At 43.4% G+C, this 20,279-nt stretch overlaps 1 protein-coding gene across 5 annotated transcripts in view; it reads left to right on the forward strand.

Annotated features, from left to right (window-relative positions):
* Positions 1-20,279, forward strand: part of KCTD16 (potassium channel tetramerization domain containing 16) — a 284,019-nt gene that overhangs the window by 20,683 nt on the left and 243,057 nt on the right. The window contains exons 1-3 of one of the 5 annotated variants that reach the window (XM_034656208.1): positions 14,854-15,210; positions 15,671-15,696; positions 16,071-17,219. In XM_034656208.1, the coding sequence (XP_034512099.1) occupies positions 16,388-17,219 (832 nt within the window). In that variant the 5' untranslated portion in view covers positions 14,854-15,210; positions 15,671-15,696; positions 16,071-16,387. Of the gene's footprint in view, positions 1-12,368; positions 12,395-14,853; positions 15,211-15,558; positions 15,697-16,070; positions 17,220-20,279 lie in introns of those variants that run through there. The other 4 variants (XM_019795133.2, XM_011219600.3, XM_019795136.2 and 1 more) reach the window with 4 other exon arrangements.

The raw sequence follows: 20,279 nt of genomic DNA on the forward strand, positions 1-20,279 counted from the left end.
TTTTTTTTTTTTTAAAGATTTTATTTATTTATTTGACAGAGATAGAGATAGCCAGCAAGAGAGGGAACACAAGTGGGGGAGTGGGAGAGGAAGAAGCAGGCTCACAGCGGAGGAGACTGATGTGGGCCTCTCAATCCCATAACGCCGGGATCACGCCCTGAGCCGAAGGCAGACGCTTAACCACTGTGCCACCCAGGGCGCCCCCTTCTTTCCTTTCTTTCCCTCAATTTCCTTTGCACCTAAAAGTATCACACTAATGATATTTATTGGTTATTGTGAAGAATAAATGAAATAATGCTTAGTACAGTGAAGTCTCTATAGATATAATAATAGACATTACTATTAATCTATTACCATTAGTATTGATAGTTGAATATCATTACTTACTAGAGTTCACCTGCCAGGAAGGAGCCTTTTAGGCTTAAACTACTAAAGAGCGCATGTTTCTCCCACTGCTATCCTTGTCACCTCTGCCCTCTTTGCTCCTGACGCCCCTCCCCCACAACATAGTAATTGATGCCCTCCTTGCCCCACTTTTTCACATTGTACTTATCGTCTGACACCTGATACGTTTATTTGATTATTGTCTAGAATGCAAACTCCATGAAGGAGGAGCTTTGGCTATTTTGGGTTCACTGTTGTATCCCTAATGCCTAGAGCAATGCCTGCCTGGCACATGGAATATGCTCAACAGATATTTGTTGAATGAATGAATGAACGAATGAATGGACTTACAGGCACCACAGCGCCCTTGAAGCATCCTCACCCTCTGCTTTAGGTGAGCCTCGCTGATCATCCCACAATGTCACGCACTGAATGTGTGCATTCCCTCACTCTGCCAAATCGTCATAGAGCAGCGTTTACCCTCATTGTTCTTTCCTCCATGATTGGGGTGGGGAGGGAAAAATATTTTCCAAAAGTGTTGCAAAAACGGAAATGTTTAGAACTTTGATGTCAAAGCCACACACTTCAGTGGGGCTGTTGAGGGAAATCGCTGAGCCATGGGGGCCCCCTCTGAGAGGTGAGAAGGGAGACAGCAGGATGAGGGTGGGCGAGCCCTCTATCGCCTGGTGGGAGTGGTTGTTGTTGAGAAACTTGTTCCTGTCTTGTCTGCTCAGAAACTCTCAGTGACTACTCACTGCTGAGAGATCTGAGTCCCAACTCCTCAGCAACTCTCCCACTCTTCCTCCACAGGGGCCTTCTGTTCTCGCCAAACTGGATCATGCCCTGTTCTTTCCCAGCTCCATACTCCTGCTTGCACACACGCTTGCACACACACACACAGACACACACACACCCACGCATGCATGTACTCCTTCAACTGGTTCTTTTCCTTCTGCACAGTACCTTTTTTTCTAGATTCCACAGTCCTTCGAGGTGCAATTACAGTGCTGTCTAGCCAGGATATTTCCTCTAACTTCTCTCCCATTCTCCTACCTTACACTCTGGAGACAGCCAGCTGAGTTCTTCCTCAGATTCCTTCAAGAATTTTTACCTGTCATTTGGGGGTGCTTGCCAGCCTTTTCCCACACAGAGTTATCTCCAGACTTGTCTGCTAAATTGTCTTGAGGGCAGGGACTCTTTTCTTCCTGTTTTCTGCATGAACCAGGTATTCAGTGAACGTTTCTGAGTAAGGCTCTGGTGTATAGCTGAATATAGCCATTTTCCTAGCAGTTAGAAAAAAAAATCCTTAGGGCCTCTCTGATGATAACATTTTATTTATTTATTTTTAAAGGTTTTATTTATTTGAGACAGGGAGAGAGAGCACAAGCCAGGTTGGGCAGAGGGAGAGGAAGAAGCAGGCTTCCTACTGAGCGGGAGCCGGAGGCTGGGTTTGATCCTAGGACCTCGAAATCATGACCTGAGCTGGAGGCAGACGCTTAACCGACTGAGACACTCAGGCACCCCGATAACATTTTAAATATAAAGTGTTTTTTTTCATATGGTCAGTACAGGTGAATTTTTTCACCATCTGTTCTGTAAAAGGCAAAGCAATAACTAATGTACACATAGAGCTGGGCTTGTATTTCTTGACACCCCGGGCGGAAGTGTTCACTTTCTCACCAGGCTTGGCGGGACACAGCAGGGTGGTAGACCGAGGGGGTAACCTCATTGCTAACTTTGTTTCCGGGCTGGAGACTTAGCAAGTGGAAAGAAACAAGCAATTGACACTGAGATTCACTCTGAGATGGCAGGAAAGTCAGCAGGGTCACTCAGGACAATATGCAGTTTCTCAACGCCACAGGTCCCTGCGAGAGTCTGTGGTAACACTGCCCCCTTCTGTTCCTCTGCATTGTTAGTACCGGCGACTTCTGCAGGCTGGTTTTAGGATCCTGATGTGAATTTTCAATTTCCGAGAAATGCTTGCTTCAGGCAGAAAGGAGAGGAACTCATAGATTCAACATGAGCCATGATTTTATTCTATCAAGATTTCTCTTTTGATAGTTCACTTGACCACTAAATTTTGTTGGAAAGTCTTAGTTCAGCTGCATTATAATTGGATGTTACATTTCAGGGGAATGAATGAAGTCAAGAATCATAAGAAAAAATACATTCCTTTATTTATTTGTACTCTAAGGGCTTCCTTAATCTTTTCTTGTTCTTATAACTTCGCTATTTCTTCCCATGGAAGTTAGAGCGTCACCACTGGTCGATGTACTTCGCCACTTTCACTTTGTCTCTCAGACAAAGAGCAGTTAAAGAGCCATGAATGCTGGCTCCTTACAGACTGAAGGCCAGCGCCACTTGCTCTGTGAAGCACTGTTTCTGAAATGACTTGACTCAGAACTTTTGAACTGCTATGTAACTCTTGTCTCCTTTCCTTGCAAGCCCCTTTACGTATCTCGAAAGCAGTTGAGACCAGATAGCATAGGGCTTTGAATCTACACCCAGAACTTTGGACTTTATTCTAAAAACAATGGGGAGCCAATTAAGCTATGTGGACAAATGATGGCATCTTTGGAAGGATGTCACTCCCAGCTTTGTGTTGAATGAACCGAGATGAAAAAGCTTGGAAAGAAGGAGAACATTAGCAGAGCTGTACAGTAATTCTGTCACCAGTATCTGCACCACACAAGGAAAATCCTTACCAGTTTCTCCTCATTTATCCTCTTTCAAACCTAGTCCAGCCGCCAGCATCTGTCACTTGGATCCCTGTACTGCTTTCCTAACTCATTGCCAGACAACGCATCTTGCTCCCCTATATAATCTGTTATCCCCACAGCAAGCCAAAGACAACTTTAAAAAAACAAGTGACTTGTTACAAAACATAATCAGAGAGGGAGACAAACCATAAGAGACTCTTAAGCATAGGGAACAAACAGGGTTGCTGGAGGGGTGGTGGGTGGTGGGGATGGGGTAACTGGGTGACTGGCATTAAGGAGGGCATGTGATGGAATGAGCACTGGGTGTTAATAAGACTGATGAATCACTGAACTCACCTCTGAGACTAATAATACACTATATGTTAATTAATTGAATTTTTTTAAAAAAGAGATTGTACACTTTAAATAATAATATGAAATGAAATGTGAATCCTATTTATTAAAAAGCAAGTGACTTGCCATCATACTTAGAATGAAATTTATGCTCCTACTGTGGTGCGTGAGGCCCAGCACAGTTTGACTCTTGTCTGCTTCTCAGACCTACACTCTCATTTCTGCTGACTGGCCCTAACTTGCTGGCTTTGTTGGTTCCCTGAACAAGCCCTAAGCTTAGTCTGACCTCAGACATGTGAGCCTTTGTTCATGCCATTCCTTCTGTCTAGAGCATGCTGTTCCCAGAATTTTATGGGCTGTCTCCGTGCCTCAGCTCAAATATCACTTCCTCAACGAGTCCCAACTTATAATACCTCATCCTCTTCTGTCTCCCCCTTCCTAGTCCGAGAGATTCTTTTCGAATCACCTGGTTCTATTTAATTTATAACCCATATCACTATTTGAGATTATCTTGCTCATTTATTTGTTTACTTGTTCAAGGTCTACATTCCTTGCCTAGAATGAAAGTTCTGTGAGGGCAAGGACCCAGTCTACGTTGTTCATCCTTGGGACTCCGACACAAAGAGTTTGCTGCACCTGGTTCACGGTGAATGTTCGGTCATTTTTTGTTGGATATATGAATCTGGGTAAAAGGTAAAGAGGAAGGGCAGGACAAGAGGAACTGGAAGAGAAGAGATGCCTGAAAGAATTATAGAAGAGATAAAGTGGATCGGCTTGATTATTGGATATCAGGAGCCAATGGAAAGGGGAGGAGAGGTAATGGGTTTTCACTTGGTTAGTAGAGAAAGGCCACTGATGCCATTTACTCAGAGAGAACTTGGTGGAATATAATGGATGGGAGTGGCAAACAGATATTTGGCTTTGGCCTTGAGTGTGAGATGTGGTGGGTCTATGCGGAAAAAGCCCAGTAGGTATGTAGAAATTGAAAGGAGGCCAAAGCTAAACATTTAGATCTTGGAGCCATTTGCGTTGTGATGATAGTCCACTGAGACTGAATTTTGCCAACGGGGCAAAGCAGCTGGGAGGAAAAGAGCTTTAAATACATGCAGATTTTTGTCCAAACATCCTTGTGTACCAGAAACCATGCTGGCACAGGTGACATCTAACAAATGAGGAGCAAGGGCTGGAGTTTCGTGGGCCCAGGGTTGGAGACACTAACAATTTGGCAAGTAGAGAGAGACTGTGCTCTTCAGACAAAGAGCATGACAGCACTGCCGAATGGTGGCCTCTGACCTGCCCAAAATAGCTCTCAGAAGCTGTGCACCCTGAAGCCATCCGTGTGACTGCTCTGCCTCCTTCCCTTCAAATCCGAGAGGGGTCCGGAGAGAGAACTGGGTAAGCTTAATGTTGTACCTCCACCCTCTGGTCTAGGCAATGATTAATCTAAAATAATTTGGGGGGAAAGGGTGAAGAAAAGCCACATTTCTTGAGCGCTCAGTATGGGCTTGGTGATGAACTAAGCACTCCATATGCCTTCTCCTATTTAGTCCTCACAAAATCTCTAATAAGGAATGATAATTAGGACACATTTTGCAGATGAGAAAACTGTGACTAGAGGTGTAATGTAATTTTCCCAAATGGTAAACGATGGAGCTGGAATTTGGCTTCAGAACGGCCCAACCCCAAAGCCCACACTTGGAACCACTAATGCCTCCCTGCATAGGAAATAACTGTTTTTAGCCCTTAAATTTTATTCCATTATTTCTTTGTAAGTTTCTTTCCCTTTCCATCCCAAAGTTGTGAATATTAGGTTAATAAATCAGGCGAACTTTTTTTTTTTTCGGTAAGAAAGTTAACCAAAATTACTCTGAGGTTGTCCTTTTGTGCTAAACAAAAGTAACTCTTATTCTTTTCTTAGATCTCCTGTGTGTTACACAATTGCCTTAAAGAACTGCTATTGCTTACAGACAGTCTACTTTCCCAAGCCCTCAGGATATCTTTAATTACAGGGCTCGTGGGGTATCTGAAATAGAAATAGTGCCTTGGATCCTCCTCCCCCACCATCCCCCAGTTTTAACTACAGGCACATCCCGTTGATTGTGGGAGCCTGCTCCTGGAAATGGTTCCGTTAGTTCGGTGGGTGCCCTCCGTGACTACTGCAGCATGATTCTGCGGAGATGGGCAGCTGCTGTCACACTTTGCCAACTGCTCTTCTAGTCTCCTGAAGTTGTGATACGCCTCTGGCCTAACGTTTCTTCTTTTTATCCTCAATACTGTTGTTGGCCAATCTTACCAGGCGACGGTAAGGCTCGTGCTTTCCTGAAGAATGTCCAAGGATTTCTGCCAGGCAACATCTGTCTGCTGCTCTGGGTTTCTTAGACTATCCCCTTGGAGGCATTTGGGGCTGTTGCAGTGAAGCCTGCTTGCTGCCATCCAGGTTCCTCCTTGATCTCTTGTAAAATCCTTAGCACCATCTCTTATACACCTTTTGTCAGCCATCTTGAACCACTGGCCCAGTGGCCCAAAAGTAATGCCAGAAAGAGGGAGCTGGTGGAGTAAATAAATAATTGGGATGGGTCCCTCAAATCGCTATTGTCTTTGTTGGCTGAGAACCAAATATAAATTAGCTGTAGGGACTAGTGCTGTAATAGGCTTACTTTTATATCCACATATAAAATATTTCTGAGACCATCAGGACTCTAATGAATCAGCCCAGTTTGGGGCAGTTCTAAATGCATTCTAAATGAGTGCCTGTAAGTGTGTAGTGATGCAAGGTGGCACTTTATTTGGTCCATCTATAATTTATACATGGGTACTTTGTGCTACGCATGTGTTCTTTAGAGTTTCACAAAATGTCTCTGTTCTGGTTTGCACCGTGCCTCTCTCATGGAACTCCTTCTGGTTCTTTCCCCAGCAATCACTACTTGGTCCACACTGCCATAAACAGCCTCCATGTTGGAGGTACAGTGCTTTCCTTTCTTTGGCCCCACTGGATTATCAGCTTGCTGAGGGCGAGACTGGTGTCTGATTAATCTTTGCATCTCCTACCGGGTCTCACGTAGTTCTTTGTGCAAATAGATATGTAAATATTTGAGTAAATGAATGAAGATTAAAGACATGAAGCAGGAGAGGGATTTGAAAGGAGCTGAAAGCTACTTTTGTTGGGTTCCCTCAACCTCAGTTGTTGTGACTAATTGGGTGTCTGGGGAAGGACTCTGCGTTGGCTCTGATTAGGCAGTGGCTCTGCAGGTGAACTTTTCTGGAAGGAGGGAGTTATTATTGCGAGGCACTGATGTTCTCAACCTAGCCTCTATTGGTTACTTTCATTGGGCAATTACTTTCTTTCTTTGCACTTATAGGCATAAATATCCATGGGCAAAATGGCAATGTAAGGAGTGCATTTGCTTTCTCTCTTTGGTGCAGATAAGAAATATATCACTTCTTCATCCCTAGCCCTTTCATATAATTTTTTCACTTTAATTTATGATTTTATCCAATATCCCATTTTGGGGTAATCTTAGCCTCTGTGTCCAGTATGATGGCACTTCAACAACATAACTACTTTTAAAATCTCATTTAAGTATGTGAAAAATTCAGGGGGCTGGTCTAGAGACAACAGGTGGAATCCAGTTTCTATCAGATACATAAATCTTTTTCTGTGTCACTCCATTTGTTCATCGGCATTCTTTTTCCTGATGAATGGCAACCAGATATGTCAGGAAGATGTACGACACTGGCTCCATTTCAGACAATTGCTTGATATCCTCTGGCAGCCATTGGAACCACACACTGCAAACCAGCCTGTCATTTCAAGAGACCCTAGGGTAATTGTGAGATGGCTTGAGGCTCAGATCAGGTCTATAAAGGTAACATACAATTTCTTTGGCAGAAGCAGTGCAAATTTGCATTGTACAGCAAAGCGTGATGTTTCCCAGCTCACATTTGAATTGTGTGCTGTAGCCCCTAAAATCTAGTGCCCGGTGTATGTGTCTGTATAGGTCAATCATTACTAGGCCTTCTAACCCCACACCCCCCACCACTCACATTTTTGGAAGGATACAGAATGACGGACACATAAAGTGGCTGGATTAGAATTGCCTGGTATCTTTTCAAGTTATTTTCTGAAGTAAATCGCATTTTTTTCCGGCATTGAGGCACTTAAATTTTTTTATTGTTCTGAGGGAGAGTCTTATCCCAAAAGCAGTTTCTTATTTCTAAAAGCTTCTAAATTCTGGAACATAAACATATAAATTTATATTACTCATCCTTTTGGACTCATGAAGGGCTAATTCTCTGATGCTGAGACGCAAACTTTTTACTTTTCATCTCTGAAATCATTCTTCTATTTGGAACCAACATTTCAGGAGTAAAGAAAATTGGAGAGGCCACATTAGATCAGACTCTTGCTGTATCCAGCCAAAATTTCTGGATACCGTTGTCCTAGATGGTAGCTCGTTCATTCATTCATTATTTATGAATTCATTCATTCATTCACTTCTTTTTTTTTTAAAGATTTTATTTATTTATTTGACAGAGATAGAGACAGCCAGTGAGAGAGGGAACACAATCAGGGGGAGTGGGAGAGGAAGAAGCAGGCTCATGGCGGAGGAGCCTGATGTGGGGCTCGATCCCATAACGCCGGGATCACGCCCTGAGCCGAAGGCAGACGCTCAACCGCTGTGCCACCCAGGCGCCCCTCATTCATTCACTTCTTAATTCTAATAGTCCTTGAACAAATACTTACAGAGTGCTTACTCTGCCGGACACAGAACAGGAATTAGAATATAGTGGTGATCCATCCTAGGAATGCATTGTTGTGCCGTGTGATGCTGAAAGCAAATATCGGGCATAGACTGAGGGTATTTAATAAAAGGAACGATATGGCTGAGTAAGATTGGTATACTTAAAAGGGGGCTTTGGGATCTGACAGGCTTGGTGTGACCTGTGGCCAATAACCCAACCTTTTGGAGGCTCTTTTATTCTCCCCACAATGCCAACAGTTGAAAATTACTGTAGGAACTGAAAGAGATAATGTATGTGAAAATGTCTGGCAGTCAGGATCGGTTTCATTTGATAATTGTACTAATTTATTTGGCCCCAGGCACTGACATGGATATTTTAAGGAAGTGGCATCAATGAAATTTTGAAACTGGAAACTTTGTCATCTCTTGCTGGAGTGTTCCTTTTAATGTCTCTCTTTTTTTCATTCCAGTTTGACTCCAATTGGGTACACACATGAGCCATTTGCTGGAGTGAGTTCAGAAAGGCTGTTTTTTGNGGTATAGCTACTTACTAAGGCCGGAGAGTATGTTTTTAAATCAACTAATTGTCCATCTCCAAGGACAAATGTGCTTCAAGTTCCAGTATCCCTTTTCTTTCGTCTCTTCTCCTGCTTGAAGGAAGCAGCAGACTTTCAGAAAAGGGAACAGTCACATCACCAGCATGAATGAGTAATGTGGTACCACGTCCATCCACTCATCCACACAGACCCGGGGCGTAGGCGCAGGGAGGGGAGGGAAGAGGGGCACAGGAGGTGATCGAACCAAGCATAAATAGAATCACATTGCCCATTACTTATTGAACATTTGCCGTATTCCAAGCACTTTCAGAACATTATCTCTAATCCTTACATCAATCCTGCAGAGTAGATATTTTTATTTCTAATACATACACAAGGAGAACATCCTGGGGAGAGGTACAGTGATTAGCTCCGGATCCTAGAGCCCTAGAGCTGGTACCGTACCTCTTTCAGACCTGAATCTGCCTGATTCTAACACCTGCTCCTTTCCGCTCTAACTGGGATTTTCAAACTCTACTCCCTGCAAGTTGTTGGAGGCTGTTTAATAAATTCCATTATGCATGTATAAAACTATTCAGGAAAAAATAAAAATGCATTCTAGAGACCAGTGACATACTATTGCAATTTCTGACCACTTTTTTTTTTAATTAATGTTTTTGAACTTGAGACCTAAGTTTGTTCTGTTCTGATACTACTTGCATCTGTTGCATATTCTGGAATAATGATAAAGATGTCATTTGAAAAATGTGTTTCCTAGGTAGGAGATAAAAAGTTGACAATTACTGGCCTACAAATTATACTACTCCCTTACCAAGAGATGTATTGCATAACATTAAGCAAACATAATAAAGACTAAACCAACATGTGTAATACAACACATGTAACACGCATCATACAGCAAATACTACATGGGTAAGGAGACTTCTAGGGAAAGGACTGTAGGGAGAGGCAAGAGTAGACTTGTTTTTTTATAGCTATTTCTAAAATACTGCTTGTGTATTTGCTGGAATCAGTTGCTGGATAGTTGGGCAGCTATATTCAATTTTTCCCCTCACTTCCCACCCAGTGTGTATTCCACACTGCTGAGATCACAGTTTCTAAGTATATATGTGTGTGGGTTGGCTTTATACAACTTCGTGGCCAAATTATGCACTTCTAACTTTGACCATGTGCTCCAGAAAAACTGCCCGGTTTTGAAGGGAAACCCAGGGGGTCTGGGTGACTCAGTTGGTCAAACATCCCACTCTTGATTTCGTCTCAGGTCATGATCTCAGGATTGTGAGACCGAGCCCAGCTTTGGGCTCCGTGCAGGGCGTGGAGTCTGTGTTACAATTCTCTCTCCCTCCCTCTCCTGCTGCCCCTCTCCTCCCTCCTCTAAAAATAAGTAAATAAAATAAAAATAATCCTGTTTTGAAGGGAAACCTAAAAGGTGACCATGCATCCACACCTACTACAGAAATGTGTACCCTCTTTCCACCGTCACGTGCTCGCATAAAAACCCGTAGCCCCTGCTAATATAGTCAATAATAATGCCGCCTCATCCTTGAATAGCAGTACTTTCTGTTCAGAAAGCTCAGATCTTAAAATGAACGGTTCCCTTGGAAGAACTTTATCCTAAAGACTTCCATTTAGAGGCATGATGGTGATATGAACAGCTTTAGCTATTATACGTGCTTTATGTAGAGAGTATAGTTCAAGCGTATTTTGAGGAGAGACCAAGAGAAATGACTAGACTGAATGTTTGCTATTTTGTAAAACTTGGAGTTGGAGCTGAGGCTGCAGTGGGTAACCACAAAGGGTCTCCCCTTCCAACTTGAAGATTATGCAGACCTAATCCAAATTCTTTCTTGCAAGGCATTATGTTAACAAGATCGCTGTTTGCTGCCTTCTTGCTCTGTTTCTTACACAGCAAATTACTGCCTGGTAGGTCTCTGATGACTTGGCAGCTGTATTTTATCTTTATTTTGCCATCAGTCACGGTATCTCTATAAAGGGAGACAGGTTCATTTTATAGATCTGAAAGCAAAGGCCACCCTGAGGTTAAGTGGTTTGTCCAAAACATATGTGGACTATGTGAGACCCAAAGCTGAATACAGCTGCAGGCACCTGTCTGCAACTAAGAGGCAGCGCTCGTGAATCTGGAACATTTTCATCTTTGCCTTCCATTGGTACGATTTTGAGTGTGTGTGTTTGTATGTGGTAGTGTTCAGAGACTGTATCGGATTCAGCTTTGTATCTTAAGTACCTGGCACTGTGCTGGACACACAGAGGTTCTTAATAAATCCATATGGCATGAATGAAAGGGTGCTGAGAAGGGAAACTGGTAAGGCGGAAGATAGTGGCATTTTCATTTCTAATCACTGTGGGTCTGTTTTCAGTTCCCATTCTGCTACCCCCTCAGCCCCAGCAAATCCTGATATCCTCGCATTATGAATACATATGCTTACAACAAGCAATGATCTTCACCTACACCTGTATAGTGAGAAGAGCGAGGATTTTGGAAGTAGAAGTGAATTTCAGTCTTTGAGCATCTTTTATAACTTCTTTATGCCTCCACTTTGGTCTACCAGTGACAAATGCAGTTACTTCTGCCGCCGTCATGGAGACTGCTGGTATCTCGTGAGCACACACCTAGGGCCAGACAGTGCGCCCGGGGTCTTATACGCATCATAGTATTGAATCTGCACAACACACCTGGGAGGCAGGTCTTCTTCTTATCTTCATTTTACCCTGGCTCAGAGATGGCTAGCCTCTCGTTGGATGTCACACAGCCATCAGGCAGAGCTGGAGGAGGGATGGTGACTGTTTTGAGTTCTTGATGGCTGCCCCTTCACCAACGGCAGCTATTACGATGACGGTGATGATGCAGGAGTCCTTGGGGCATGTGACAGGATGAGTATATGGCATTTTAGACTACATTTATGATCATTCCCTCCCTGATAACAACGAGTCAGCATAAAAGCTATCTCTGCTCCAGGGGAGAGGAAACTTAAGGATGTGTTAGAAGGTAAGGATGTGTGAAGTGAACACATTATTCCAAAATTATGATTGTCCTTTTGAGAATATACTGTTCAGCATTCAGCTATGGGGGCGTGTGAAAGTAGGGAACAGGAAACAGAGGCTAAAACACATTTTATCAACTCCACAATCTACCCATGGTGTATCCAAATGTGCTATAGTCTTGCATATTACGAAGAACAGAATGAAACATTCTTCCTTTCTCTTCCCCTAAGAGAAATCTGTTGCTGTATGTTCAGCCTTTGGGCCAAGCATAGCATCCCACAATGTTTCGGCAGAGAGCTGCCAGAACAGAACAATAACACTAGCTGTGTTATCTGCTGACACGGAGGACAGGAATACGCTTACAGCCTAGACTTGGCTTCTTGCCTCTTGTTAAGGCACCAAGCAGCTGGGCTTACTGACAACCTCCTTGAGACACATGTGCTTACTCTAGCACTATTTAAATCTCTCTCTATGGTGTATTGCTTTGTTTCCTTCAAGCCTGTTACCTCTTTAATCTCACTTCTCCTGTGTTTGCATCCCCCATACTAAAGGAACAAGAAAATGTGTGCATCAGAGAATGGCAACCCAGGCCGGTAGACCCCAACTTGAATAGGCTTCAGGTCAATCTTGAACCAAACTCCTGACCTCTCAAAAGGTGAGACAGAGGCGAATGCACTCTTGATTTCCGGAGATTAAAAAGTAAATATGCCTATGGGGCGCCTGGGTGTTAAGTAGGTTAAACGCCCAACTCTTGATTTTAGTCAGGTCATGATTTCAGGGTCTTGAGACTGGGCCCCACCTTGGGCTCTGGACTCCAGGCTCAGTGGCTTAGTGGGGAGTCTGCTTGAAGATTCTCTCCCTGCGCCCCTCCCACAACACTCCTTCATGCACACAAGCTCGCTCGCTCTCTCTCTAAAATAAATAAATCTTAAAAAAAAAAAAAGTAGCCTAACTTTTGAAACCCAGAACAATGAACAGATAGAACTCATTTTTGAAATTCAGAATCCTCTTATTTAAATTATAAAATCTTTTAGACTTGAATTTAACTTAGTTTTGAAAACTCTTTAAAATGACTTGCTGGGTTTCTCTCAAATGTGTAGTCTTGAAATTCTTGTTTTCTTTATTTGCCTCCTCTCCATCCCTATTCTAGAATACATGCAGTTCAAAAAAGGACATTGATCGTACTGAGTAGGCAGTGATCTAAACCCCATCCTGCTACTCCACAGCTGTGTGACCTTGTGGAAGTTCTTTCCCTCTCTGGTCCTCAGTTTCTATATCTCTAAGGTGAGATGGTAATTTCCATTTCTCAAGTTCCTTTGAGCTTTAAAAGCCTATGGGTTTTCTTATCCCCAATCCCTACTTCCNTTTATTTATTTATTTGACAGAGATAGAGACAGCCAGCAAGAGAGGGAACACAAGCAGGGGGAGTGAGAGAGGAAGAAGCAGGCTCATAGCGGAGGAGCCTGATGTGGGGCTCGATCCCAGAACTCCGGGATCACGCCCTGAGCTGGAAGGCAGACACTTAACCGCTGTGCCACCCACGCACCCCCCCCCAAGAATATTTTAATACCCAATTTCCAACGCTATTGTCGTGGTGTACTGGCCCATTCTGTTAAAAATAAAATAAAACATTTGCTTATTTTTAACTACAACTAAGTCCAGTACTTACTAGGCATGGACTCAGACTTATTTTTTCCTTTGTCCTGTGGCAACTAAAATTTTATTTGTTATCATGGTGAACAGTGTGTGTCTGGTCATACTTAAACCAATATAAAAACTTTAAAAAATAGGAAATATCTAACTTCTGCCTGGGGTAAGTGGTCAGTTACAGATCTGCACTGATAGCGTATGAACACTAGATGGCGATATATGTGCACCAAATAATAAACCGTCCCTTGATTGGTCCAGCATTAAAATCCCAATGATTGAGGCCAGAACAGGTTAATACATTAGTTAAAGAAACAAAGTCAAATATAATCAGGTGTTGGAGTGCTAGCTGATACGCCGTATGTGTTCAGTAACCTGATACTTATTGAGAGAAAAGATTGTTAAACTAGAAATTAATTTATCCTGCTGCTGAGCCTATCTTAAAGCTTATTCTTGAGGCAGGAGTTGACAATAAACACATGATCCCTTAAAATGTATCTAATTCATACTTTCATCTCCATTTTCGGCTTTCACTATTTTTTAAAATAGCAATTATTTGGGATGGAGTGTGCCTCACATGTATTATTCAAAGATGAAATACTATATTCTGATTAGAAGGGTGAGTCCTAAGACGCTGGCATTTTAAAGGAGAAATGGTCCACTTACTGTAAGCTGTTGGCTGGGCCATTATTGACTGGCAGGATCAACTGGAAGCACTTTGTTAGTGGATTAGGTTGCCCTGGTAATGCCTTCCTGAAACTCTAATGATGCACTTAAGGAAGCCCTCTGGGACAGGAGTAAAATGTCTCTCAGCTGGTCGTGTCTTCCACCAGAGTCCTCTTGGGATGAGTTGGGAGGGGGCTGGGGCATGTCCAAAGAGAGGCTCAGTAAAGACAGCCCCAGGAAAAGGTTGCAGGTAACAATTTCTTACAGGTAAGCTGAGATAATGACTTCATGATGTTAGCTGTGGGCTTTCTGAGGGTACCAGTGCCTCATATATTCCTTGGAAAGAGCATCATTAATTCCAGAAAGACTGTATTTATGTATTCATTTGCTGGGTGTGGGGTGACACAGGGATGGAGAAAAAGGCAGCGGGGCAGGGGGGGAGAGGGCATCTGAAGGAGAACATGGTTTAATCCCCTTTGCTTTTAAGGAAAAGCCACTTTGTAGCTTGAACATTGGGGTCATTCGGTGTGCTTTCTTCTTTTTAAAAAATAAAAAATAAAAAGCCTATATGGAGGGGAAATTTGCCCGTCAGCAGAAATTCAGTGCCTGTACAAAGGGTTTGTTTGTAGATTTTTCAAATGTAAAATCACTTGTGTTTCTGTCACCGCTGGGTTGGGGGGTTATTTCTGGGGAATGGTGGCGGCGGTGGAGGTGTAAAAGGCAGGAAGAAAGGCGAAGCGAAGGCGCTGGCAAACTCCAGACTCGCGGGCAGGACGCGGAGGGAAGTGGCTGCGCGGCGCCGCGTCCCCGCCCCAAGCCCGGAGCTGGGGAGTCGCGTGCCACAGCCGGTGCGCGGCGTCCCCGTGCAGTCCTGGCGACCTGTCACCGAGGACGACGTGACTCGGAGCTGCCTCCGCTTTCTCCAAGCCATATTCCTTTAAGATGATGTAATAGTCATTTCCCTGGATGGTATCTTGCCTGCACTGCTGAAACAACAGCATCCGAACTGCACTGGGAACTGTGGAACCACCCAGCTCCGCCGCCCGCTGGAGAAGCCCGAGCCCGAGCCCCCCGCCGCCCCTGGGCGCTGCGGCGGCCGGGCTCCCAGAGGCTCCCACCTGCCTGGGAACATGGGAGTGCGTTTGCCTTTGCCGGCAGGTGGGGTGGCTACCTGGGACCCCAGCAGGGCACATCTGTCTTTCTTTCTGCTTCTGGGCTTTCTGAAAAGCGTCTAAGTCCCAGTACCTCTTCCAACTCTCTTCTGTTTTAAGGATTCTTTCTAAAGGTTTGATTCCCCACCCCCCCCTTTTTTACTGGAGAAGCTTTGGTTGGATATTTTTCTCTGCCCTGCTTCTTCAACCCAACCACCTCTCATCACGCTTTAACTTTTTTGTGACTTGTTTCAACTTGAGATTGGGAGTGAATACATACCTATATACATACATACAAATATACATTTATATAAATGTTTATATATATATCAAATTATTATTTTCTAAGAGCACATCTCTCGGGCACTTTTCATTGATGCCTCTGTCCTTTACCTCTTTGGGATTTGACAAGCTCCAGACTGTGGCTGTGGATTCTGATTGCTTTGCAAATGGGTATTTCTCCACAGGAACTGGGTCTCCAGCACTCACTAAGGTAAGTTCCGAGACTTATTGCTTTTCCTGTCCAGCTTGGAGAAAAAAAAAATATCCCCTTTTAAAAGTTGAAAATCTTAGATTCCTTTTTAAAGCAGAAATACCAATAGAAATATTTTTAATGCTAATTGTTAGAGACAGAGGCTTATGGATAAACATGTAGACACAAAATAGCTTGAGAAGAGCTACAATTTAGTTGAAGAATGGCTGAAATCAGTAGTTCCAGGGCTGCTTATGTAAAATAATCTCTCCTTCCCTCCCTCCTTCCCTCCCTTTCTCCCTCCCTCCCTCTCCCTCCCTCTCCTCTTTCCAGTGGTGTCTCTCTTTCTGACTCATGCTGGGTTTGAGGAAATAATTTTCTCTCTTTTCCTTCAGCCAGACCTCTGAGTAACTGGGGACTTGGCCTGCCTTGCCTGCTGAGCTTGGGGCAGATCGGATGGAGATGAGTTGATTATATTCTATGAAGTAATACTCACCACCAGCCAGGGTTTAAACTACTTTCGCAGCATCGCTTCACCTGTGGACTCTTCTAAATTTTGCTCTTGGGGAAAAAAACCGGGGTAAGAGAAGGTCATTTTTAACAAGTTAGCATCCTTCTCCCTCTTTGACAACTTGATGCAAAGGATAAGGCTGTGACTCCATTGGATTGCACCTTTGAATCAAAATAGGAGAAGAGCAAGAAGAAAGAGACAATGGCTTTGAGCGGAAACTGTAGTCGTTATTATCCTCGAGAACAGGGGGCTTCAGTTCCCAACTCCTTCCCTGAAGTCGTGGAGCTGAATGTCGGGGGTCAAGTTTATTTTACCCGCCATTCCACATTAATAAGCATCCCTCATTCCCTCCTGTGGAAAATGTTTTCCCCAAAGAGAGACACGGCTAACGATCTAGCCAAGGACTCCAAAGGAAGGTTTTTCATTGACAGAGATGGATTCTTGTTCCGTTATATTCTGGACTATCTCAGGGACAGGCAGGTGGTCCTGCCTGATCACTTTCCAGAAAGGGGAAGACTGAAAAGGGAAGCTGAGTATTTCCAGCTCCCAGACTTGGTCAAACTCCTGACCCCTGATGAAATCAAGCAAAGCCCAGACGAATTCTGCCACAGTGACTTTGAAGATGTCTCCCAAGGAAGCGACACGAGAATCTGCCCTCCTTCCTCAGTGCTCCCTTCGGACCGCAAATGGGGCTTCATTACCGTGGGCTACAGGGGTTCCTGTACCATGGGCAGAGAGGGGCAGGCAGACGCCAAGTTTCGGAGAGTTCCCCGGATTTTGGTTTGCGGAAGGATTTCCTTGGCAAAAGAGGTCTTTGGAGAAACTTTGAATGAGAGCAGAGACCCTGACCGAGCCCCAGAAAGATACACCTCCAGATTTTATCTCAAATTCAAGCATCTGGAAAGGGCTTTTGATATGTTGTCAGAGTGTGGATTCCACATGGTGGCCTGTAACTCCTCAGTGACAGCATCTTTTGTCAACCAGTATACAGATGACAAGATCTGGTCAAGCTACACTGAATATGTCTTCTACCGTAAGTACAGAGGGTTCTTTTGATTTTTCATTTGTATCTTTTCTCCTTACAGATGTTTGTGGTCTGCATGTTCAGTGTCTAAGGAATACTATTTGGGATTTTTTTTAACTCCTGAGGTATAGCTAGAGTATTAGAGGTTCTAATTCAGGTCCCACGTCTTATCTAAGGCAACTTTCATCTGTTTTATCAGTGACATCAGAGAATATTCCAAGGCGTATGCAAGTCATACTAGTTTAGGTGATATGGGGATTGGAGGCAGACTTGTATGTCTGTTTGCCAGATATCAGACGGTGAGGAGAAGGTGAAGGTTGGAACTTGGCTGTTGGTCCACTTGCCTGTTGGGAGGTTGGCCGACTCAGAGTGGATGAGGTGGTGTTGTCCATTCTTTGATGTGGGCTTTGGGATCTGTTATGTCGGTTGCTGGAGGCTTGCTTTCATCAGGGGCTCTGAGAACACAGACGGCTGTTGCACAGAATGACGTGGTCTCGGCTAGATAGATGGCAGTATAGGCTGACAAAAGACCCCCGCCCCCCCCCACGTCTGAAATTTGCTTTTATAGGCTTTACAGATTTGCTGTTTGATTCTTCAGCATTTTGTACTGACACTTGAGTTGCACTGCAGACTTAATTAAACTGAACTTCATTTCCGACCCATCCAAAAGCAACTAGATCTTAGAGACTGTCAATCACAAGCAGATATCTTCAGACACCTGAGGTGATAGAATTACTGACATTAAAGGAAACCAGAGGGGAAAAGGAATGGAAACAATTGTTCAGGGGCTTTTTAAGTAAGCATTTCTCAGAGGTCAGCCTATTGGCTTAAATGACGACGTATGCTACAGATTGCTTTGTTTCATGAAATGGTTCAAAACAAACTAAAAGCCATTGATCTCTGAAGGGAGAACAATAAATCAGTCTGTAAAGTTTAGTGCTTGATTTAACAGTGGATTTTCAACAGGGCCCAGGAGTTGGGCGAAGTGAATTCCATAAGAAATATTGACATGTTAGCATTCAGTTTTCCTCTCTTCTTATTTTAAGGCAAATCTATAAATTTGGGGGATTAAAATGTCTAAGTTTTTTTTTTTTTAAACATAAAGGTACAACTGAATTTCTGGGACTGATTTTTGTGTTTCTTCATGTGGAGATGGTGCTGGGAACCGTGGTAAAGGGGCCAGCGTCAAGCTGAGCTGTTCTGTGCTGGGTTATCACCCATTAGATTTTTAGAAGTGAGGACGCATGGATTGTGTGGAAAGGACAGCCTGTGGAGAAAAATGAAGTCAGCTATCAGTTCAGGAACGTATTGATGTGTAATAACAAGCATTATTTGGTCCAACAACCCTATCAATGGCCTTTATCTATAATCTATATCTTCCTGGATGCTGGAGCTTAGTCACCAGATACTGCTTTCTTTCTTCGGGTGTAGTGATAAGACTGGCTTTTAGCCTTCTGTGAAGGAATCTGACATGATCTGTAATTCTGTAGAATTGACCCACTAGCTAACTTTTTGGAAAATGCATCTTAGAAAGAGTTCAAATCTAGGTTTGTGATATTTACCCTGTCCTCCAATTTCTAATATTTTAAAATAGCATAAAAAGCTTTAGGCAAGTAAATGAAAAGATACCAACCATAATCCCCCCCCAAAGGACCACATTAGATTTCTATCACTTGCTCATGTAAATGAGACCCAGAACCTGGAATGTATTTGCCTGCTAGCTCAGTGACATTTGCGTGTTCATCAGACTCATCCATCTAACACTGTGTCCCCTTTATATTGCTCTGAACAGGTTCGGCTCTGCTGATCGTATAATTGGTTCCTTCTTTGTTGGGTTGCTGAGAGGTCGCTGAGGAGTAGTTTGCTCCCCATCACTCATGGACAGGCTAGCACAAACACAATGCAGCTTCCTATTGGCCAGCCTATGTATTGTATGTCATGCACTTCCCTTTGTACCTAACATTCAGAGCTAAGTAGTAACTCTTCCTCTGTCTTAGGACCAATGAAACTGACAGCTGGCTTTCTAGGGAGCATAACAGCTTCTGTGCAGGCGTTTAACCATAATTATTTAATTAGAAGCTGCCAACTGTGCCTATATAAGCATTAATTCATCAAGCTGTTGTGCTCAGGTTAATGGGCCGAAACTGTGGGCGGTGCTCTAAAGCAGGGAGTTGACTCCGCAAAGATGCTCTTCAGCCAGCACCAGCCCTGCCCAGCCTTGCCTTGCGCTGCCCAGCATGGAGCCCCGGTGTGCCCTGTGCGAGCAGAGCACTTGCAGACCACCAGCTGAGAGATTGGAAGGGGCAGCACGTGTCCCCAGGAGCATCTCCACATCCTTATATTAAAAAACAAAACAAAATAAAAAACAAACAAACAAAAACGACCAACCGGCCAGCCAACCAGCAAACAAAAAAAGATGCTCTTCACACAGAAACTCAACTTCCTCTTTGGTTGAAAAAAAATGTACTGTTTATATAAACTCCTTAGATCCACGGAATTAACTCCAAGCAATCAGACTCTTCTAATAAGTGGGGATATTACAAAGTCATTTTGCCTGGATCCATATCACAGTAAAAAATGAACAGTGAGAAATGAATATATTGCATAGGGTGGTTGACAGTCATGGGGAGAGACCCTTTCTTTCCATTTGCCTCATTTTCTTCCAAGTTTTCCAAAGGGAAATTGAAAGACCAAAATCTCCCTTTCAGTCATTAACAGGTTAAATTCTTGCCTCATTTAATCTAAATGTAGACCTAGAATAATGGTCAACATTAGGTAGGCTGTTTAGTTAATGTAGAGCTGTGAACAGTTAGTCAGCGGGTGTTCATATGTGTTTAAGAGGGTAATAAGAAATGTTTGTCTACATTGCTTACCAAAATATGATATGTGAGATGCTATGGATTATGATTCACTTACCAGCCACCAGGAAATTATGATTGATGTAGGAGCATAGAAAAGAAATATCTAAAAAAAAAAAGCGAGCAAGAGAGAGAACTATCTAGGGGTGCCTCGGTGGCTCAGTCCATTAAATGTTCGACTCTTGGTTTCAGCTCAGGCCCTGATCTCATG

Source organism: Ailuropoda melanoleuca, chromosome 3, assembly GCF_002007445.2.
Source record: "Ailuropoda melanoleuca isolate Jingjing chromosome 3, ASM200744v2, whole genome shotgun sequence".
Taxonomy (NCBI): Eukaryota; Metazoa; Chordata; class Mammalia; order Carnivora; family Ursidae; genus Ailuropoda; species Ailuropoda melanoleuca.